The following is a 21,107-nucleotide window of genomic DNA, read 5'->3' on the forward strand; positions in this document are numbered from 1 at the left end:
GAAATTAACAGCTTAATTGTCCATTAAATACAGATCATACAGTCCTGGAATACACACACATTACTCCTCATCTTTTCTCTTGATAATTAATGAGCCAAAGTGTCAGAACTAAATAATGATTGAAATGAAGTGAAAGATGATCAATGTTAATCTCTCTCTCTCTCTCCCCCCTCCCTTCTTTGTGCCCTCCTCCCTCTTTCTTTCTCCCTTCTCCCGGTAGAAATACCATTAGCCAGTCTGCGAGGGGAGCAAGGTCCCCGTGGAGAGCCTGGCCCAAGAGGACCACCTGGGCCCCCTGGTTTACCAGGTCAGGGGATTCCTGGAGTCAAAGGAAAACCAGGACCACAGGGGTATCCAGGAATTGGAAAGCCAGGTATGCCCGGAATGCCAGGAAAGCCAGGAGCCATGGGAATGCCTGGGGCCAAAGGTGAAATCGGACCCAAAGGGGAGATAGGACCCATGGGGATCCCCGGGCCACAAGGGCCTCCAGGGCCTCACGGACTTCCTGGCATTGGGAAGCCAGGTGGGCCAGGGTTACCAGGGCAACCAGGTGCCAAAGGTGAGAGAGGACCCAAAGGACCACCAGGCCCTCCAGGCCTTCAGGGTCCTAAAGGAGAGAAGGGCTTCGGGATGCCAGGTCTGCCAGGCCTGAAGGGTCCTCCAGGGATGCATGGGCCTCCTGGCCCTGTAGGACTTCCAGGAGTAGGTAAGCCAGGAGTGACAGGCTTCCCTGGGCCCCAGGGCCCCCTGGGAAAGCCAGGCCCTCCAGGAGAACCTGGGCCCCAAGGCCCTATCGGGGTCCCAGGGGTTCAAGGACCTCCTGGGATACCTGGAATTGGCAAACCGGGCCAGGATGGGATCCCTGGGCAGCCAGGATTTCCAGGTGGTAAAGGGGAGCAAGGCCTACCAGGGCTACCAGGACCCCCAGGCCTTCCAGGGGTCGGGAAACCAGGTTTCCCTGGACCCAAAGGTGACAGGGGTGTTGGGGGTCTTCCTGGGCCTCTGGGACCAAGAGGGGAGAAAGGACCAGTAGGCGCTCCTGGACTGGGGGGTCCCCCAGGAGAGCCAGGCCTGCCTGGAATCCCAGGTCCTATGGGCCCTCCAGGTGCTATCGGTTTTCCTGGACCCAAAGGAGAAGGTGGGGTTGTGGGGCCACAGGGGCCACCAGGACCAAAGGGTGAGCCAGGGCTCCAAGGCTTTCCAGGAAAGCCAGGCTTCCTTGGTGAAGTGGGGCCCCCTGGCATGAGGGGCTTGCCAGGTCCCATAGGGCCCAAGGGGGAGGCTGGGCTCAAAGGCTTGCCAGGACTACCGGGTGCCCCAGGGCTGCTTGGACCAAAGGGAGAGCCAGGAATCCCAGGGGAGCAGGGTTTACAGGGCCCCCCAGGCATCCCAGGGATTGCAGGCCCGAGTGGCCCCATTGGACCACCTGGAATTCCTGGCCCCAAAGGAGAACCCGGTCTCCCAGGGCCCCCGGGGTTCCCTGGAGTAGGGAAGCCTGGAGTAGCAGGACTTCATGGCCCCCCGGGGAAGCCTGGTGCCCTCGGTCCCCAAGGCCAGCCTGGCCTTCCGGGACCCCCAGGCCCTCCGGGGCCCCCAGGACCCCCAGCTGTGATGCCCCCGACACCACCACCCCATGGAGAGTACCTGCCAGATATGGGGCTGGGAATCGAGGGAGCGAAACCCCCGCACGCCTACGGTGCTAAGAAAGGCAAGAATGGAGGAGGGCCGGCCTACGAGATGCCCGCGTTCACCGCTGAGCTGACGGCGCCTTTCCCGCCCGTGGGGGCCCCGGTGAAGTTCGACAAACTGCTCTATAACGGCAGACAGAACTACAACCCGCAGACGGGCATCTTCACCTGCGAGGTCCCTGGGGTCTACTACTTTGTATACCACGTTCACTGCAAGGGGGGCAACGTGTGGGTTGCTCTGTTTAAGAACAACGAGCCCGTGATGTACACGTACGACGAGTACAAGAAGGGCTTCCTGGACCAGGCGTCCGGCAGCGCGGTGCTGCTGCTCCGGCCCGGAGACCGGGTGTTCCTGCAGATGCCCTCTGAACAGGCCGCGGGACTGTACGCCGGGCAGTACGTCCACTCCTCTTTTTCAGGATATTTATTGTATCCCATGTAAAAAAAGAAAACAAGAGAGAGATTTAATAGAAGAAAAGAAAATGATGCACCCCAAAAAATCCAAATGAGAAACATAATTGCTTCAAACCATTTATATAGCTGGAAAGTTATATTTAAGTGAAAATTTGAACTGTCATGTACAAATAAAAACTAAGATGCATGCTTAGTGCTCTGCACGGCAGCCTGTGATTGAAAATGATGGGATAGATTTATGTATCAAGTACTGACACTCCTGTTGTACCCACTGGAATTGTATTAGCTGCTTATGTTATGTGCTTCCATGATAACCTGCTTATTCAGATCGAAGTATTTCAGTATGAAAGAGCATCATAGATAATGAAAGTCACTCACTCATATTGTTTACTTTAAAATATTTATAAATATGGCTTAAAGAAATGTCAGTGATAACAATTACATACCGTATTTACTTGCATAATTTCCTCCGTATTTGTGCAGATATTTTGCCCTGGGATGTGGGGGTGTCCTGCAGTGCTCTTCCCCAGTGAGACGGGGACAAAGAACCAGGGTAGGGTTTAGTCCACAGGATATTTCACCCCTATTGGAGGCTGTGTCTTTTACAAGAGTTCCACTTAGAATTGCACATCTAGTGTCCCTAGAAGAACAACTGTAGTGTACTTACTCGTGCCTTCTCTGTGCCGAGCACTGGATGAGACACTTTTGCGGGGCTTTAAGACAGTGTCCCACAGGAAGCCAACAAACCACCTGGGAGACATGAGCGGAAAGTAACTCATTTGTTCCTCAAGGATTTTTTTTGCTTGTGTTTTTCTTTCCTGTAATTTTCTTTCTTTCTTCTTGTCTCCATGTAATTTACACTATGAATCAACTAATATAAACACCTAGAAGTCATAAGAAAAAAAAATAACCCTCTCCCCGCCGAACTTTCCAGTCTTGTGGAATGTTCATTATCAACAGCAGTTCTTAATTGTGTTTACATGCATATAATAATCTCCTTCCTCTGCCTACACACACAAATAACTACAATGAGGTTTCATCCATGAAGGGGATATCAGTACTTTTTAGTACCTATTGAATTTCAATGAAATTTCCCTGTGTAGTATACATACAAATCAGTGTGTCATCTGAGGTTCCAGAGTGAATTTCCTAAATCTAAGCTATCCTTTACTTGGGGAAAGAAAGGGGGCTTTCAGAATTATATAGGAAGATAAAGTTTTCTGGAAAAATAATTTCTGAAGTCTTAACAAATGGATGTTACTTCCTGCTGTAAGTACTAAAAATGCAGGAAGCAACTTGTGGAAGAGCCATCTGGAATGTTAAAGGACAATGACAGCCCATGCTTTTTATGTCACCCCACAAGTACAAGAATCAATACAATTTTAAAGATAAAAATATTTTCCAGGTTCTCACTTAGTTACATACTAATTGCTTTGCACATTAAAATCTGGTCTCCAAACACAGACAAAGCATTTCAAGTTGGCTGGGAGTATGCTGCCGACACTATAAGCCACTGGGGGGAATAATGTGGGGCTATGGTGGTAAAGTCTTGTATCTTCTCCTCAAAATTAAGAGTGAGGAAACAAGGTGATAGGTACAGATGGGAAAATACACAAATAAATACGGTATAAACACACATGGAATTGTGTCTACGTGAAATCAGAATCATTTGAACCATCAAGAATGTTCTCCTCAGCCTAGTAGCTGTCTTTTCCCTCTTTTCCTTATATGGTATACAAGCACCATTTGTTCTCAATTCGTTAGAATGAGAAGTGAGTTCATTATCACGTGGCTTCTTACTCATGGCTAAATGTATGACAAACTTTTCCCATCAAAAACATATCCCACTCAACCTTCATTTTCAAAGCAGATAGATAGCACGGATGTGGCCAAACATCTTCTGGGTTGGTTTTGAGGATGCTGGTTGTGGACCAATGGCTATGAGGGCCATTTGGGTTCACTGGGTTCCATCTGCTGAATAGCTGCATGGAAATGGCTCAGAAGCAAGTCAGCTCAGCTCATTTATAAAACTATATTTATCTGTGCATGTATGGGCTTTTGATTTCCACAAAGAGAGAAAGTACCTCTTTAGTCAAAACCAAATTTCACTTTTCAAATATCTTCCAACTTATTTATTGGTTGTTACTCAATTGCCTGTGTGTGTGTGTGTGTGTGTGTGTGTGTTATCAGGCATATGCTTCTAACTTTTAGATAGGAGAGGAGCAAAATCTATGCCAGATACTGTGTATTCTATTATACAATGGTGCTAATCTCAGAGCTAAATGAATTACTCCATTTAATTTAAAAAAGAGTTTTAAGTAATTATCTATGTATCTGTGTTTCCCTCTGGAGTGTTACACATTATGTTAACACACTGAGTGTAAAAGCAGATGAAACAAGTACATGTGCTAAAGTATAGGGACAGGGCTACAATTCCTAGTAATTCAAAATTAACTAGAACTTTTCCATGTGAAATGGACCAAACTGACAATATTGTTATTTCAATACAGAGTTTTAATGCAGGGTGACATCCCACAGGGGAGAAGAATGTCTGCAGTGGGTGACTGTTCTCAAATATTTTACAGATAACCATGAATGGTGAACAGACTGGTAACTTTTTTTGAGTTTCCATGATAGATTTGAGACATGTCAATAACAAATCATTTTTGTATTTAAAATTTTGTACTGATTGGAAAAAAAAGAGTCTTATTAAATACCTTTAAAAGTATGTTTCTTATCTTGTTCATATCACTCAGCTGACACTGTCTGAACTTCATAACTGTTTATCCCCTAACGTGTCAATTAGCTACTGAAACAGAGACCTAACATAATCCTAGCTTGAAAGTGAAAGTGTTAGTCGCTCAGTCGTCTCCGACTTTTTGTGACCCCATAGATGATAGCCTGCCAGGCTCCTCTGTCCATGGAATTCTCCAGGTAAGAATACTGGAGAGGATTGCCATTCCCTCCTCCAGGGGGTCTTTCTGACCCAGGGATTGAACCTGGGTTTCCTGCATTGCAGGCAGATTATTTACTGTCTGAGCCACTAGGAAGCCCCAATCCTGGTTTAATGGGGACAATTCTTTCTCTCTGACAGAGCAGCTGCAAGTATAAGCAGGCTGGGGTTGCTGTGGCAGCCCCAGTCAGGGCCCCAAGGCCCCTTCTGTTGCATTGCTCTTCCACCCGAGGGTGTGGCCCTCATCTCCAGGGGCCAGGAGAGCAAACCACTGCAGCCCTGCTCCAGTCTGTGGGAAGGAGGACAAGTCAGGAAGGGGAGAGCATGCTTCCTTCCTAAAGAACTCAACTGAGGGGTTGCTGAAATCACCCACCCACATCCCATGCTCTGAATTTAGTCACATTGCCACAACAAGCTGCAAGGGAGTGTGGGAAATGGAGTATTTATTTAGGGCAACCACATGCCCAACTAAAAATCACAGGTTCTATTAATACAGAAGAAAATATAACATATATTGGGGGACAATTAGCTGCTGCATCTGTCACATCCATCCTAAAAGGAAAAACTGCCACAAATTTCTTGTCTCCCCACGCACCCACCCCCCCCACACACACAAAAGTAATCTGTAAGTACTAAATTCTGTCACCGTTTGCCACACCAGAGCCACAAATTTTGAAGGGAGATAGTGGTGGGTGGAGCTTCAGATGGGAAGCAGACCTGTTTCAAGAACCTAAGGGTTTTAATAAGCATCACTGATAAGGAATGAATTCTTTCGTGATGACTTATCAAGCTCTGAATGATCATAACTTATTACATAACTTATTATAAAGGAATCATTCAATAAGCAACTATGGAGCACCAGTCTGTGGCTGGTTAACTTACTTGTTTAAACCCTTCAATCTGAAAGCTCAGGACAACAGTTTCCATTTCCACTTGGCCCAACTAGCTCTATCTCATCCCATGACTAAAGGCTCTTCCATAACATGGACCAGTTATCTCCTGTGCACACAGTGCTAGTCACAAAAGTCAATGGAAGGATAGATACAGGAGACAGAGGCAGGAAGGAATAAATGGCTGGAATTCAGAATGCTGGACAAGTAGGGCAAATCCATTATTACTATGTGTCTACTGTATCCCTTTACGTTAAAACACAACACAGAGTAGCCCCTACTTTGCACCTGGTATTACCAGGCAATGTGAGGGGCACATGAGGAACAGAAAACATGACCATTCTTTTAAAAAGTACCATCTGTTCAGAGGGTATCATGGTTTGTTAAACAAGTGGATTTCCAGGTGATCTGCAAATAAGGCTGGTATACAGCTCACTGGATGCATACGTGCCAGTGAAGTTCAGAAAAAGGAAGGCCATTCCTTGCTTCTCTGTTCCTGGGAATGCTTCTCTGGCCTGTCTGCTTCTCTGATTTACCCCTAGTGAGGGATAAATCCTCTTCAGCTCTCGGGACACACACAAGCACCACCTCTCCTTCCGACTTGCCTATACAATCTTCTGTCGTTTCACTTTTCCTGCTCGGTCACTGAACTGTCTGACTCCCCTACTGAGAGAGTGTCAGCTTCTTGAGAGCAGGCACCTCATGGTTTCATCTTTGCATCCACAGCTCATCATAGAGTACTGGTCCAGCACCAGCCTGGAGGAATAAAAAATCTCTCAGGGCTGCTGTGGGAGGTAGTGCTAAACTTGATGTGAGGTGTGACTGAATCCAGCTCCAAGACTATACAGAGATTATATGTTCCAAGATTATTTAGAAGCCTAATGTGAGAAGAAATCTAATCTCAGGTAGGTTTTTTTTTTTTTTTTTTTGAGAAGATGACTTGTAAAGAAATCATCTTTAATTTGATAGAATTTGGATGAATGGAGCATAGGGCATCCCAAGAATAGCCTCTCTTCCTCTAATAGAAGAGGAAACTGGTAGTGTGTTTGTGTGTGTGTGTGTGTGTGAGAGAGAGAGAGAGAGAGAGTCAGAAAGGGCAGGGGTGGGGTAGGGGAAAGAGCAGAGATAAGGGAAATGGCCTGACTAGACCAGAAGAATTACTCAAAAACTAATAAAGGAAATATTTAATAACCAAAGTAAAACCACATGATGCAGGGCTTTACATATAGGGAAGATACATTTATATTTTATCTAATATGCAATAAGACATTGTAGGTCCTCAAGCAGAAAAAATGGTATGAACATAAGCATTTTAGAAAAGTTACTTTGATAATTCTATGGAGAAGCTGTGATACAGATAACAAAACCACTGAATAGATCAGAACAGCTTTAATCCAGGAATGGGATGATGGGTTGATGGTTGAGGGAGCCTAACACTCCAGTCCTCTTGCCTGGAAAATCCCATGGACAGAGGAGCCTGGTAGGCTGCAGTCCATGGGGTCGCTAAGAGTCAGACACGACTGAGCGACTTCACTTTCACTTTTCCCTTTCATGCACTGGAGAAGGAAATGGCAACCCACTCCAGTGTTCTTGCCTGGAGAATCCCAGGGACGGGGGAGCCTGGTGGGCTGCTACCTATGGGGTCGCACAGAGCCAGACATGACTGAAACAACTTAGCAGCAGCAGCAGCAACCAAATCTCAAGAATGAGGGTGAATGTCAGGTCAGTGTCAGGGTTTAAGGACTGCATAACCATGGAGATATCTCAAGGGCTAGGAAATAGAATGAAGAAGAATTGGAAACTGAAGAGACAGTTGATAGACTGAACTGAACCTGGGGACAATCCCCGAATGGCCTTATGAGGGAGATGGAAGTTTGACTCCAAGATGGTTTCTTCTCACTGATACACTTGGAAAACAGAGATGGTGCCCCTGATAGAAACAGGCAGTCTCGCAGGGGAGCCTGCTCCAGGCAGGGAAAGAATAGATGCTCGGTTTATACACGGACTTGTGGGATGTGTCTGTGCTCCAAACATATATTTGCTGAGAAGATAAAGGGTGGAGCCATGAGCCTGGAGAGAGACCTGGTGGCCTAGGGTAATAAAAGGGAGAGAAAAGACTCACTTAAAATCAGTGGCACCATTTGCAGACAAAAATGATTAAACTGCTTTAAAATCTCCCTTACTCATTGCAGGAATGTATTTGACAAATCCTTTCATCATATATACAGCAAAGGGAAATGTCATCCCAACCCACATGGAATTACAATGAATTCCAAATACATACGGCCACCAAAGAGTGCAAATCAATCATGTTTTACTATATTTCAGAAAAGTTTTTCTTTTTAATGGTCCTTGTGACTCTAAAAGTAAATATCATGCTCATTCCATATTACGAAAAAGAAAAATATCTATGGAATACCCTTAGAGTTATCCTTCTTCTGGCAAAGAGTTACACAGGATTTCTGATGCTTTCATTTTCAAAACCAATAATTGTATCAGGATCAATTTTATTCTCAAGTAAGCTATTCTTTATGATGTCAAATACCTGTTAATGACTTTTATCATTAGAAGATTATTTTTTGCTAATTCCTAGAGATAAGTGCACTGGAATTTGAATTTTAAAAGTGGGGCACATTATCCCATTTTAACAAATTACTCAGAAGTTTCTTGTGTATATTACTGAAACACAGAACCATCTAACTGAATTTTCCTTCAAGGCATCCAGAACCTTTTCAGAGGTTTTTTTCCTTTGCTATCTTAATGCAAGTAAAAATGGACTATTAGATTCAAAGGCACTTCTAAATTAAAGTTTATGATCTTGTGGAGACCTACAATTCACATGCTTTGTTAAAAACCACCAAGATCTAAAAATTAATTCTGTAATGAGCATGGCCAAGTCAGTTCTCATCTGACAAGTGAGTGGCTGGCAGCAACATTCTCATCTGCTCTTCATTTGTGGGTGACAAACACATTGGGGAAAGTTGATGGAATGCTTACCAGGCTCCAACTGCCTGCTAGTAAGAGCTGCCTTTCCTCACCAAGGACAATGCTGTCTTTGTCACTTGTTCTGCCAAAATCAGAGTCACCAATACAGAATGTGTTAGGAAAAGTTTCCGGGGCCAGGGTCAGAGAACCAATCTCAGCTCCACCAGCTGTGATATCTTGAGTCAATTACTTTAAGGTCTCTAAACTTCAGCTTTTACACTTACAAAACAGTAGGTGGTAACAGTAACTATCTTCATCACTTGGGAGGCTAAATGAAGTTGTGGCCGGTAATACAGTGTGTTACGGAGGGGTAACGACTGCCACTCTTTACTGAGCGATAACCAGGAATCAAAATGCTTTAAGTGTCTTTATGTATTAACTTAGTTACTCCTTATAATGACTCTATTATTAGCTCCATATTATAGGGGAAGAAACCGAGGCAAGATAACTTGTCCAAGATCTAATAAAAGGCAATGCCAAAATTTTAACCCATGTATCTGGCTCCACAGTCCACGCTGTGAGCTGTTGCACCAAATTGCCTAAAGGCAGGACAGAAATGTTCTTAGCTGCCTAAGAAGCAAACCCTGCCAGTGAGGGCTTAGTATATTCGCTTGCCCCCAGAGAAAGACTGATGACCTCAGTTATTTCTTAGTTATTGTCCTTACCAGAGACAACAGAGACAGCCAGCTACCCAAAGACTATATATTGACAGATGTCATGGTGACATCCTTCTCCCCTAAGAGATATGAGGGCAGCTGGCTTTAAAAACTAAAGGGTAAAGGGATTTTCTCACACCTATTAGGATGGCTACTATGAAAGAACACAAAACAATACCAAAAATAACAAGTGTTGGTGAGAATATGGAGAAATTGCAAGTCCTGTGCACTGCTGATGGGAAAGTGACGTTAGGCAGCAGCTGTGGAAAACAGTATGGAGGACCCTCGAAAAATGAAAAACCGAATTACTGTGTGACCCAGCATTTTCAGTTCTGAATAGATACCCCACAGATCTGAAAGCAGGGATGCAAAGAGTTATTTGGCGCACTCCAATTCATAGCAACATTATTCGCCATATCTAAAAGGAAAAAGCAACCTAAATGTTCTTTGAGGGATCAATGGACAAACAGAAAGTGGTATATGCATACAATGGAATATTATTCAGGCTTTACAAAAGAAGGAAATTCTGAGACTTGTTACCTCATGGATGATCCTGGGGGGCATTATGCTAACAGAAATGAGCGAATAACAAAAGGACAAAAACAGTATGATTCCATTTATATGAGACACATAGAGAAGTCAAATCCAGAGACAGAGCAGAAGGGTGATTTTGTGCTGGGGAGAGAAAGGGATGAAGGAGTATTGCTTAGTGGGTGTAGAGTTTGGTTTGCAAGATGAAAGGAGTTCTGGACATGGATGGTGGTGATGGTTACACTACAATGTGTATATATCAAATGCCACTGAACTGTATACACAAAAGTAGTTAACATGGTAAATTTTATGTGATGTGCATTTCACAATTAATAATAATAATCTTAAAAAAAAAAAAAACCTAGAGGGAAAACATCTGTTAATAGGACTAACCCATGATGTAGGAGGTCACTGAAAATGACCTCCAGCAGCCTCCTTTACCAATAAGTTCACCACAGCATTCACTAAAGGGTAAGGAGTCTTAGCAGTAGCACAGTGGTGGTCCAGAAACCACAAGCAGAAGCCCCAGCCTCTCCCAGGGAATTTCTGCAGACCACCACGGGGCTGGCACCTACTCTATTTGCTCCACTTCAGTGGATGTGACCTTCTAGGGAGCTTAAGACCTGGCAGCTAGAGGCGGACAGTCCACTTTCACCCAATGACTCCAAAGGGCAAACTAGAATTGAGTTTCTTCTTTAAGCCTAAACATGTAGTCTCCATGTCAATTTTCTGGTTCCAAAGGTGAAGTTAAAGATCATATGTTTCTTCTAAATGAGGGGATCTCTAGGGCTCATACATATTCAAGATATGCACTCTTTTTAACCATAAGTTTTACTTTAAGCCACTTGACTTTACCAGGTCCTGTGGGGAAAAAGATGGAAAATTCATTGCAATTCTAAGTAGGGTACCCTGCAGGCCATAAGAGATCGGAAGTAAGCATGGTTTCTGCAACTTACAGGTTTCCTAAGGAACAAGGTGTCCCTCTTGTGGCCAGAGGAGAAACAACAGTTTCGCAGGCAGGTTTTTTTTCTTACATGAGAAAAGTAGGTCTGTAATTCACTTCTGAGGACAAGAGTGGGGATGGTTTGTTTCTGCTTCATGCTGTCTGGGGCTACAGCTGGAGGGAAATCAACAACTGGGGCCTGTAATCATCTGAAAGCATCTTCATAAACAGGTCTGCCTGTTGATGCTGGCAGTCAGCAGGGACCTCTGCTGAGCTGTGGGCCACAATAACATATGTCCTTTTCATGTGGTTTCTCTGTGTGGTTTTCTCACTGTACTACACCTGGATTCCAAGCACATATTCCAAGGGAGCCACGTGGAAATGAGTGGGATTTTTAAGATTCAGCCTCAGAAGTCACAGAATATCTTTCCTACCATATTCTATCAGTTGTTTTGCTATTGTTTAGTCACTAAATCATATCTGACTCTTTTGTGACCCCTGTAGTCCACCAGGGTCCTCTGTCCATGGAATTCTCCAAGCAAGAATACTGGAGTGGGTTGCCATTCCCTTTTCCAGGAGATCTTCCCAACCCAGGGATCGAACCCATATCTCCTGCATTGGCAGGTGGATTCTTTACCACTGAGCCACCTGAGAAGCCCAGTGCAGGTGACAGATGCTTGTCCAGTTTCAGAGAGGGAACCAGACTCCACTACTCAATGGAAAGCGCGTCAAAGTCACATCGTAAGAAGAGTATGTGGGATGGGAAGCACTGGTGGCCATCTTTGTTAAATATAACCAGCAGTATGTCTTCCTAGATATTTAGTGTCTCATCCATAGTGGATACTCACAAGTGGACCTGGACATGGGACACAAAGATGCACACACTTTTGCCCACTGGTTCCCTGCACATGTCTCTTCCCAGATCTCCTTGCTATTGAACTTCAAAACATTATATCTTCTAGGCCCCTGGTCCACTGAATCACACAATTCACTGTTCCTCAGGGCTCTATTTACCCTGAGCTCATGTTATCTCTCTCCCCATTCAAAGGAGATAACTCAATGTACACCTTGAAGTTCTGCCTACTAGAAGGACTCTCCTCACTACTGTCCTTCAGGAGCCCTCCCTAGTGGGACTGCAGTGCAATAGCAGTCCATTTTCAGCTCTAATAACATATCAGGCCTAAATGAGTTGTTAATATTTCCACCATTATCATCAACTGGTCACACCTCATGAAGCAATAGGCGTGAGTAAGAAATACAAGACACAGAGATCTTTGTTACCTGTTCATGTAAATTACAACCTCTGGACTGCTTAGATATGATCCCATGTATAGCATTTTTGTTTTTCACTGGGTGTTAGCTGTGTGCACCCAACCTTACAAAAGCTAGGTCCAGAAGAGCAGCTCTGGTAATATATTCATTTGATGCCCCACAATCAAATGCTTAGTTTTGGCTAGAACTCTGTATTATGTCAGTAGCTGCTTTCTGAATAGTTGGCTGACAAGGCATCACTTCAGATCAATTCAGTGGCTCAGTCCTGTCCAGCTCTTTATGACCCCCTGGACCGCAGCACGCCAGGCTTCCCTTTCCATCACCAACTCCCAGAGCTTACTCAAACTCATGTTCATTAAGTCAGTGATGCCATCCAACCATCTCATCCTCTGTCGTCCCCTTCTCCTCCTGCCTTCAATCTTTCCCAGCATCAGGGTCTTTTCCAATGAGTCAGTTCTTCGAATCAGGTGACTAAAGTATTGGAGTTTCAGCTTCAGCATCAGTCTTTCCAATGAATATTCAGGACTGATTTCCTTTAGGATTGATTGGTTTGATCCCTTTGCAGTCCAAGGGACTCTCAGGAATTTTCAACACTACAGTTCAAAAGCATCAATTCTTCGGCACTCAGCTTTCTTTATAGTCCAACTCTCACATCCAAACATGACTACTGGAAAAACTGAAGGCATGGCCGTACTCTAAAACCCTAGGAGTTGTGCTGTGGTTCTCCTTTCAGGTCCTGCCAGTCTCTACACGGCATCATTAACTATCATCCAGCACCATGGAATCTGCTACACCATTATGAGCTAAGGAGAAGAGCAGCATGTTCACAGCCTGGACGCACTGCTGAGTTTTCTCTTCTTTTGCCCCTACTCAAAACTGGCAGCCTTTTGACTTCACTGATAAGTGAGTTAGAGCAGTATTTTCCAGTATGGCGTAGGTTAGGTGTAAAATCTAAACAAATGCACCAAATGCTGTTTTCTATTTCTTGCATAGGTAGAAGGTGGTCGATAAAAGATGCAGTAAGTTTTCCTAAATCAAATCCCGTACACAATGGAAGTGACAAATAGATTCAAGGGATTAGATCTGATAGACAGAGTGCCTGATGAATGATGGATGGAAGTTTGTGACATTGTACAGGAGGCAGTGATCAAGATCATCTCCAAGAAAAAAAAAAATGCAAAAAGGCAAAATGGTTGTCCAAGGAGGCCTTACAAATAGCTGAGGGAAAAAAAAAGACATGAAAGGCAAAGGAGGAAAGGAAAGATATAACTATTTGAATGCAGAGTTCCAAAGAATAGCAGGGAGAGATAAGAAAGCCTTCCTTAGTGGTCAGTGCAAAGAAATAGAGGAAAACAATAGATTGGGAAAGACCAGAGAGCTCTTCAAGAAAATTAGAGATACCAAGGGAACATTTCATGCAAAGATGGGCACAATAAAGGACAGAAATGGTATGGACCTAACAGAAGCGGAAAATACTAAGAAGAGGTGGCAAGAATACATAGGAGAACTATACAAAAAAGGTCTTCATGACCCAGATAACCACAGTGGTGTGATCACTCACCTAGAGCCAGACATCTTGGAATCTGTAGTCAAGTGGTCCTTAGGAAGCATCACTATGAATAAAGCTAGTGGAGGTGATGGAATTCCAGTTGAGTTATTTCAAGTCCTAAAAGATGATGCTGTGAAAGTGCTGCACTCAATATGTCAGCAAGTTTGGAAAACTCAGAAGTGGCTACAGGACTGGAAAAGATCAGTTTCCATTCCAATCCCAAAGAAAGGCAATGCCAAAGAATGTTCAAACTACTGCACAGTTGCACTCATCTCACATGCTAGCAAAGTAATGCTCAAAATTCTCCAAGCCAGGCTCCAACAGTACGTGAACTGTGAACTTCCAGATATTCAAGCTGGTTTTTAGAAAAGGCAGAGGAACCAGAGATCAAATCGCCAACACCCATTGGATCATGGAAAAAGCAAAAGAGTTCCAGAAAAACATCTACTTCTGCTTTATTGACTACGCCAAAGCCTTTGACTGTGTAGATCACAACAAACTGTGGAAAATTCTACAAGAGATGGGAATACTAGACCACCTGACCTGCCTCCTGAGAAATTTGTATGCAGGTCAAGAAAGACAGTTAGAACGTAACATGGAAAAATAGACTGGTTCCAAATAGGGAAAGGAGTACATCAAGGTTGTATATTATCAACCTGCTTATTTAACTTATATGCAGAGTCCATCATGAGAAATGCCAGGCTGGATGAAGCACAAGCTGGAATGAAGATTGCCCGGAGAAATATCAATAACCCAGATGTGAAGAATACCCACAACCCAGATGTGACAACCCTTATGGCAGAAAGTGAAGAACTAAAAAGCCTCTTGATGGAAGTGAAAGAGGAGAGTGAAAAAGTTGGCTTAAAACTCAACATTCAGAAAACTAAGATCATGGCATCCAGTACCATCACTTCATGACAAATAGATGGGTTAACAATGGAAACAAGGAGAGACTTTATTTTCTTGGGTCCAAAATCACTACAGATGGTGACTGCAGCCATGAAATTAAAAGACGCTTGCTCCTTGGAAGAAAAGCTATGTCCAACCTAGACAGCATATTAAAACGCAGAGACTTTACTTTGCCAACAAAGTTCTGTCTAGTCATAGCTATGGTTTTTCCAGTAGTCATGTATGGATGTGAGAGTTGAACCATAAAGAAAGCTGAGAGCCAAAGAATTGATGCTTTTGAACTGTGGTATTGGAGAAGACTCTTGAGAGTCCCTTGGACAGCAAGGAGATCCAACCAGTCCATCCTAAAGGAAATCAGTCCTGAATATTTGTTGGACAGACTGATGCTGAAGCTGAAACTCCAATACTTTGGCCACCTGATTCGAAGAACTGACTCTTTGGAAAAGACCCTGATGCTGCATGGGAAAGACTGAAGGCAGGAGGAGAAGGGGATGTCAGAGGATGAAAGAGTTGGATGGCATCACCAACTCTAAGGACATGAGTTTGAGTAAGCTCTGGGAGTCGGGGATGGACAGGGAAGCCTGCCCTGCTGCAGTCCATGAGGTTGCAAAGAGTCGGACATGACTGAGTGACTGGACTGATTCGGATTCATCCTCATCAGATTGAGAGTCCCAGTCCTTTCTGAGAATGCATTTCCATCATTAGCTTAGACCTTTACTCTTACATGCAGTACTTTCCCTCTCAAGTTGGTGAAATCTGGAAGGCGGGATCATATCCTATTCATCTTTAAACCAGCATTCAAAACATAGTGCCAGGCACACTGCGTGTATGTAATGCATGTTGTATGACTTTCACCTCAGTGTCTGTCCTGAAAAGTATTGTCCACACTTACTTTCCAGCTGGCCCCAGCACAAGGTGCCAAGCGGCCATCTCTGCCACTTCAGGACATGAGACCAGCATTGTAGGTCTCTTACCTAAACTTGGGCAGCAATTGGCTCCTTTTTTCTTCCCTTGGTTCACAAAACCGAGAGGGGTCCGCGCAACCCAAGGGGATGTGGGGAAGTCGACTCTGAAACCCTGATTTCTCGGGTCTGTCCGTGGGCAATCCCTTCTGGGCCAGTGAACATTTTCTTCCCTCATATCGTATATATTTAAAAAAAAAAAAAAAAGCAAGCAGTACCCTCATCTACCACAAAGGTCCAAAATTCATGGTCATGACGTGCACTTTTTTTTTTTTAATTTATTTTTAAACTTTAAATTATTGTATTGGTTTTGCCAAATATCAACATGAATCCGCCACAGGTATACACGTGTTCCCCATCCTGAACCCTCCTCCCTCCTCCCTCCCCGTATCATCCCTCTGGGTCCTCCCAGTGCACCAGCCCCAAGCATCCAGTATCCTGCATCGAACCTGGACTGGCCACTCGTTTCATATATGATATTATACATGTTTCAATGCCATTCTCCCAAATCATCCCACCCTCTCCCTCTCCCACAGAGTCCAAAAGACTGTTCTATACATCAGTGTCTCTTTTGCTGTCTCGTATACAGGGTTATTGCTACAATCTTTCTAAACTCCATATATATGCGTTAGTATACTGTATTCGGAGAAGGCAATGGCACCCCACTCCAGTACTCTTGCCTGGAAAATCCCATGGACGGAGGAGCCTGGTAGGCTGCAGTCCATGGGGTCGCTAAGAGTCCGACACGACTGAGCGACTTCACTTTCACTTTTCACTTTCATGCATTGGAGAAGGAAATGGCAACCCACTCCAGTATTCTTGCCTGGAAAATCCCAGGGATGGGGGAGCCTGGTGGGCTGCCGTCTATGGGGTTGCACAGAGTCGGACACGACTGAAGCGACTTAGCAGCAGCAGTAGCAGCAGCATACTGTATTGGTGTGCACGTTTTTTAAAAAAGCAAACAGTGCAAAACACTGACGCCCAAACTGTAACATACAGACGAAAACACATCCACGTGCTACGGTCTTCTCCCGCGATCCAAAGCCTTTGAAAATGAATGGAGAAAAACTGTCTTAGCATTCTATCTCCCACTTTCGACAATATCTATTCGGCAAAAACAAAGCCTAAACAAAAAGTTTTAAAATAAGCATTTAAAAAGTCAATACACTTTTATTTTTGTTACGTGTCTTCTCTTCTTTTGGCTTTTGTAGGGGTTTATTTTAAGTCTTCAAACTGATCCTGCTCGTCCACACGGGTGTAGAAACTGCGACGAATTGGACACGGCTGCCGGAGAGGCGGGGCCGATGTTATGATGTCATCGCCACGGGGCGGAGGCGACAGTGTCTGAGACGAGGCTCCGCGTGCTGCAACGCCCGCTACCCGGCTCTGAGGCAGCGCGAATCCCGGCTAGCGCCTGCTCTTCCCTGTTGGTCCGCCCCAGCCGAGTCTTGCGTGGAGATGGCAGACGACCTTGGAGACGAGTGGTGGGAGAACCAGCCGGCAGGAGCAGCCAGCAGCCCAGGTACCCACTCTGCCCGCGCTCCTACGGGGCCTCCCGCACCCCCAGCCCTTCCGTGAGCCTCAGCCCGGGCCCGCGCAGCCGCTGGCGGTGGCCGCGGTCTGTCCCGCGGTGGTGCGCGCCTCTGTGGGAGCGCGCGAGCGCTGCGGAGCAAGTGGGGCAAGAGATATACTAACACGTGAAACAGACAAGTGTGACAGTAACTCAGATCTGCCCTCTAGCCAGGGGGAATCCCTTCCCAAGCTGTTTTCTGTTTTTCCTTATTTCTTAACGGATAAGACAGTTTATGCGGAGACTGGGAGTTTGAGCGTAACGGTTAAGGGTTAACTCCTGGATTAGATTCAGACTGCTTCTGTTCAGGTCGCTCCTACAGCCCTTTAATACTGTTTCGCCTCCTTTTCCTCATCCCTAAAATAAGGGTAATGATGCCAGTTTCGTAAGATTGTCGTGAAGATTAAATGAAGATAACACAAATAATGCCTTTAGCGCCTGGTACATAACATATGCGCAGTAAATAAAAGCTTTAGTTTTTCTTGCTAGCATCATCATCATGTAATTTGGACTTTTAGAACCTGAGACTTGGAGAGTCGCTTGGACTCACGCATTTGACAGCTGAGGAACATGAGACCTAAAGCTATCAAATAACATGACAAGTTCACAAAGCTGGTTGGTGTCAGAAACAAGACTAGAATTCAGTTAACACACTTCGGACGTGTTTATTATGTTGTATGTACCCACTGCCAGTGCAGTGAACATTTTATCCTTGAGTAGATAGCATTAAATAAAGCATTAAATAACTCCTAACCACAGGCTGGCCTTGAATTTTTCAAGTCCCTGGCTTAATATACAATTTTTTTTTTAATCATTCTTCAAGGTCTGCCTCTCTTCTTTACTAGATTCTAAGATTTTTTGAAGAAAAAGCCAAAGCCTAATTCATGTCTGTAGAGTCCACAGGGCCTTGCACATGATTGACAGTTGATACATATTTGCTACAAACACTAATGTTGAAATATCAGTTGAGAAATAGCCATTAAAAACAACAATTCTATTTACTACAGCATTGTTTCCAGAAGGACAGGCTTTAGGTACAACCTGAGCAGATGGCATTTTTACAAAGGTTGACAATATAATACTTCCTTAATTAAACTTCTTGACTCTCTTTGTGGCTTTGTTTTTAGCAGATGTATGTGCTTGAAGGCACAAATACCTTTTTTTGCGGGTTGTGGTATTTCACGTTTAATAACCCCTGCCACTCATAACTGAGGTGTTAAAAACTATATTTCATGGCATGATTGAAGAATAAAGGCTAATTAAGAAGTAAAAATTTTTTGAGTGCAAAGGGGGTCTTAATTCTTGGTTCTAGTCCTTTCTCTTGCCCATTGCCAGCTATATGTCTCTGAAGTTAGTCACCCTTTGAAAAGAAGGAAATTAACATGTATTGAGTATCTACTGTATGCCAGATGTTTTCATAAATATGAATTCATTTAATCTTCATAACATGCTTAAAAAGTAAGCATTTTAATTTAATATTCATAACATGCCTAAAAGGTAAGTGTTACCTTCATGTTTAAATGACAGACAAGGGAGAGATCTGGCAAGAGGTTAGTCAAGAGCACCTGACTTTCAAGATCACACTTTTCCCACATTACTGTGTGGCTTCTCTGGTCCTCAGTGTCACAATCTGTAAAGTGAGGGATCCTTAAAGATCGCCTTTTAAAGGGTTTTACCAACAAAGAGTTTTAAACTTTGAACCTAGATAGAACTGTGAAGTGCTACAGCCTCTCTCATCTAAGTTGCCAGGATTCCCATCAAGGTATGTTGGAGTCTCCAGGATCACCTTACTTTTTAGGTTCTTTCTAAGTGTAAGTATGAGCTTTGAAAATTGCCAACATTAAATTTATCAGAGGCCTTTGCTTTGTTACCTGCTTTGAAGATAGATAAGTGTATGTGCTTCCTTGAGATCTGCTTGGTTGATTAGTTACTGGTGATTTTTCTAACTAATCTGAATAATGTTTATGATTCAGAAGAAATCACAGTTGCACCAATTCAGGTTTCCTAGTCCTACCAGTGTTAATAGAGAAACATCAGTCTAAAATGTGTGAATTATATTTTGTTTTGAAAGTCAAAAGAGAACTAGCGCCTTAAGTCACTGAAAGAAAAGGTTGTAAAATGCCTTTATTCCTGTATGTGTTACACTGTGTGTATGCTCAGTCGTGTCCAGCTCTTTGGGACTTCATGGACTGTAGCCCACCAGGTTCCTCTTTCCATGGAATTTTCCAGCCAAGAATACTGGAGCAGGTTGTCCTTTCCTACTCCGGGGAATCTCCCCAACCCAGAAATCAAACGCGCGTCTCCTGCATTGGCAGGCGGGTTCTTTTTAAAACTGATGTGTTATGCTACTTGGAGAAGGCAATGGCACCCCACTCCAGTGCTCTTGCCTGGAAAATCCCATGGCCGGAGGAGCCTGGTGGGTTGCAGTCCATGGGGTCGAGAACAGTCGGACATGACTGAGAGACTTCCCTTTCACTTTTCACTTTCATGCACTGGAAAAGGAAATGGCAACCCACTCCAGTGTTCTTGCCTGGAGAATCCCAGGGACGGAGGAGCCTGGTGGGCTGCCATCTATGGGGTCACACAGAGTCAGACACATCTGAAGCGAATTAGCAGCAGCAGCAGTTTGGCTTTTCATAAGCTGTTGTTTTTCTAGAGTCATTCCTTTTTTTTTTTGCACTTAACTTTATCGTGCTTCACAGATACTACATTTTTTTAAACAATTGAAGGTTTGCGTTGACCCTGTGTTGGTTAGCCTTTTTTGGCAATAAATTATTTTTTACTTAAGGTATGTACTCTTTTTATATGTAATGCTATTGCACACTTAATAGAGTACAGAATAGTGAAATGTAACTTTTATACACACTGGGAAACCAAAAAATTCATGTGACTTTCTGTATTGTGATACTCACTTTATTGTGGTGGTCTGGAACTCAACTGAAATATCTCCAAGGTATGCCTGTGCTAGAATCCTGAATCGTACTGGAGCCCAACATGGGACCTGGCACTCAGTAGATGTTTAGTAGATATTAGCTGAATGAGTGAATGCATGCTACAGGACTTTTGGTGATAATGTACACAAGTAGATATACAATTTCTCATCCAGTCTGGACACTTTTGAGAGTGGAAAGCCATGCTCTTAGAGTTTTGCTGGGACTGTCTACTTGAGATGTCTGGTTACCCTGTTGGCATCATCATTGGTGGGGATTGGAGTCATGGCCCAGGACAAGGCAACTGAGAGTTGCCTCTGCTGAGGTGTGTGCTGCCCAGTCTGCCTCAGGCAACAGAACCTAGGAATCCTCTAGTGATTTCTAATATTTCATTTCACTTCATTTCACTTATTTCCTTATTCTCTGTTTTATTCCTTGCCTACCTTAAGAAATTATTGACTTGCATGCTATAGTCCCTGGGGTTGCAAAGAGTAGGACACGACTTAGTGCCTAAACAACTATATGTAATACTGCATAACACATAATTACTGCAATACATACAGTAAACAGTACATGCCGCAGAATCATGATTCCAAAACATTAGTGCTAAAGTGACCAGGTGCAGTTCACCAAACTGGGCACTTTCTCAGTGTGAAGCTGAATGTTACCCACATTACGGTTTTTGTGACTTATGGAGCAGAGAATTCTTGCTGTTGGAAGCAGTCAGTCATTCACTAACTGAAGAGAACACTGATTGTTTTCCCTTTTTATTCTAATAATATGCTCACTAAATTATAAAGTCAAGAGTCCAGTAGACAGCTGGGTTTATGAGTCTGCAGCTCCAGGGTTGCATCT

The 21,107-nt window shown here is 44.0% G+C and overlaps 2 protein-coding genes across 2 annotated transcripts in view; both read left to right on the forward strand.

Annotated features, from left to right (window-relative positions):
* COL8A1 (collagen, type VIII, alpha 1) overlaps nucleotides 1–4,830 on the forward strand; it is a 171,371-nt gene extending 166,541 nt beyond the window's left edge. Inside the window, exon 4 of the mRNA XM_010841938.1 lies at nucleotides 221–4,830. Coding sequence (XP_010840240.1) covers nucleotides 221–2,130 — 1,910 coding nt within the window. The 3' untranslated portion in view covers nucleotides 2,131–4,830. The remainder of the gene's footprint in view (nucleotides 1–220) is intronic.
* A 12,273-nt stretch (nucleotides 4,831–17,103) lies between these two features.
* Nucleotides 17,104–21,107, forward strand: part of CMSS1 (cms1 ribosomal small subunit homolog (yeast)) — a 395,179-nt gene continuing 391,175 nt past the window's right edge. Inside the window, exon 1 of the mRNA XM_010841945.1 lies at nucleotides 17,104–17,274. Coding sequence (XP_010840247.1) covers nucleotides 17,211–17,274 — 64 coding nt within the window. The 5' untranslated portion in view covers nucleotides 17,104–17,210. The remainder of the gene's footprint in view (nucleotides 17,275–21,107) is intronic.

Source organism: Bison bison, unplaced genomic scaffold, assembly GCF_000754665.1.
Source record: "Bison bison bison isolate TAMUID 2011002044 unplaced genomic scaffold, Bison_UMD1.0 scf7180017864168, whole genome shotgun sequence".
Taxonomy (NCBI): domain Eukaryota; kingdom Metazoa; phylum Chordata; class Mammalia; order Artiodactyla; family Bovidae; genus Bison; species Bison bison.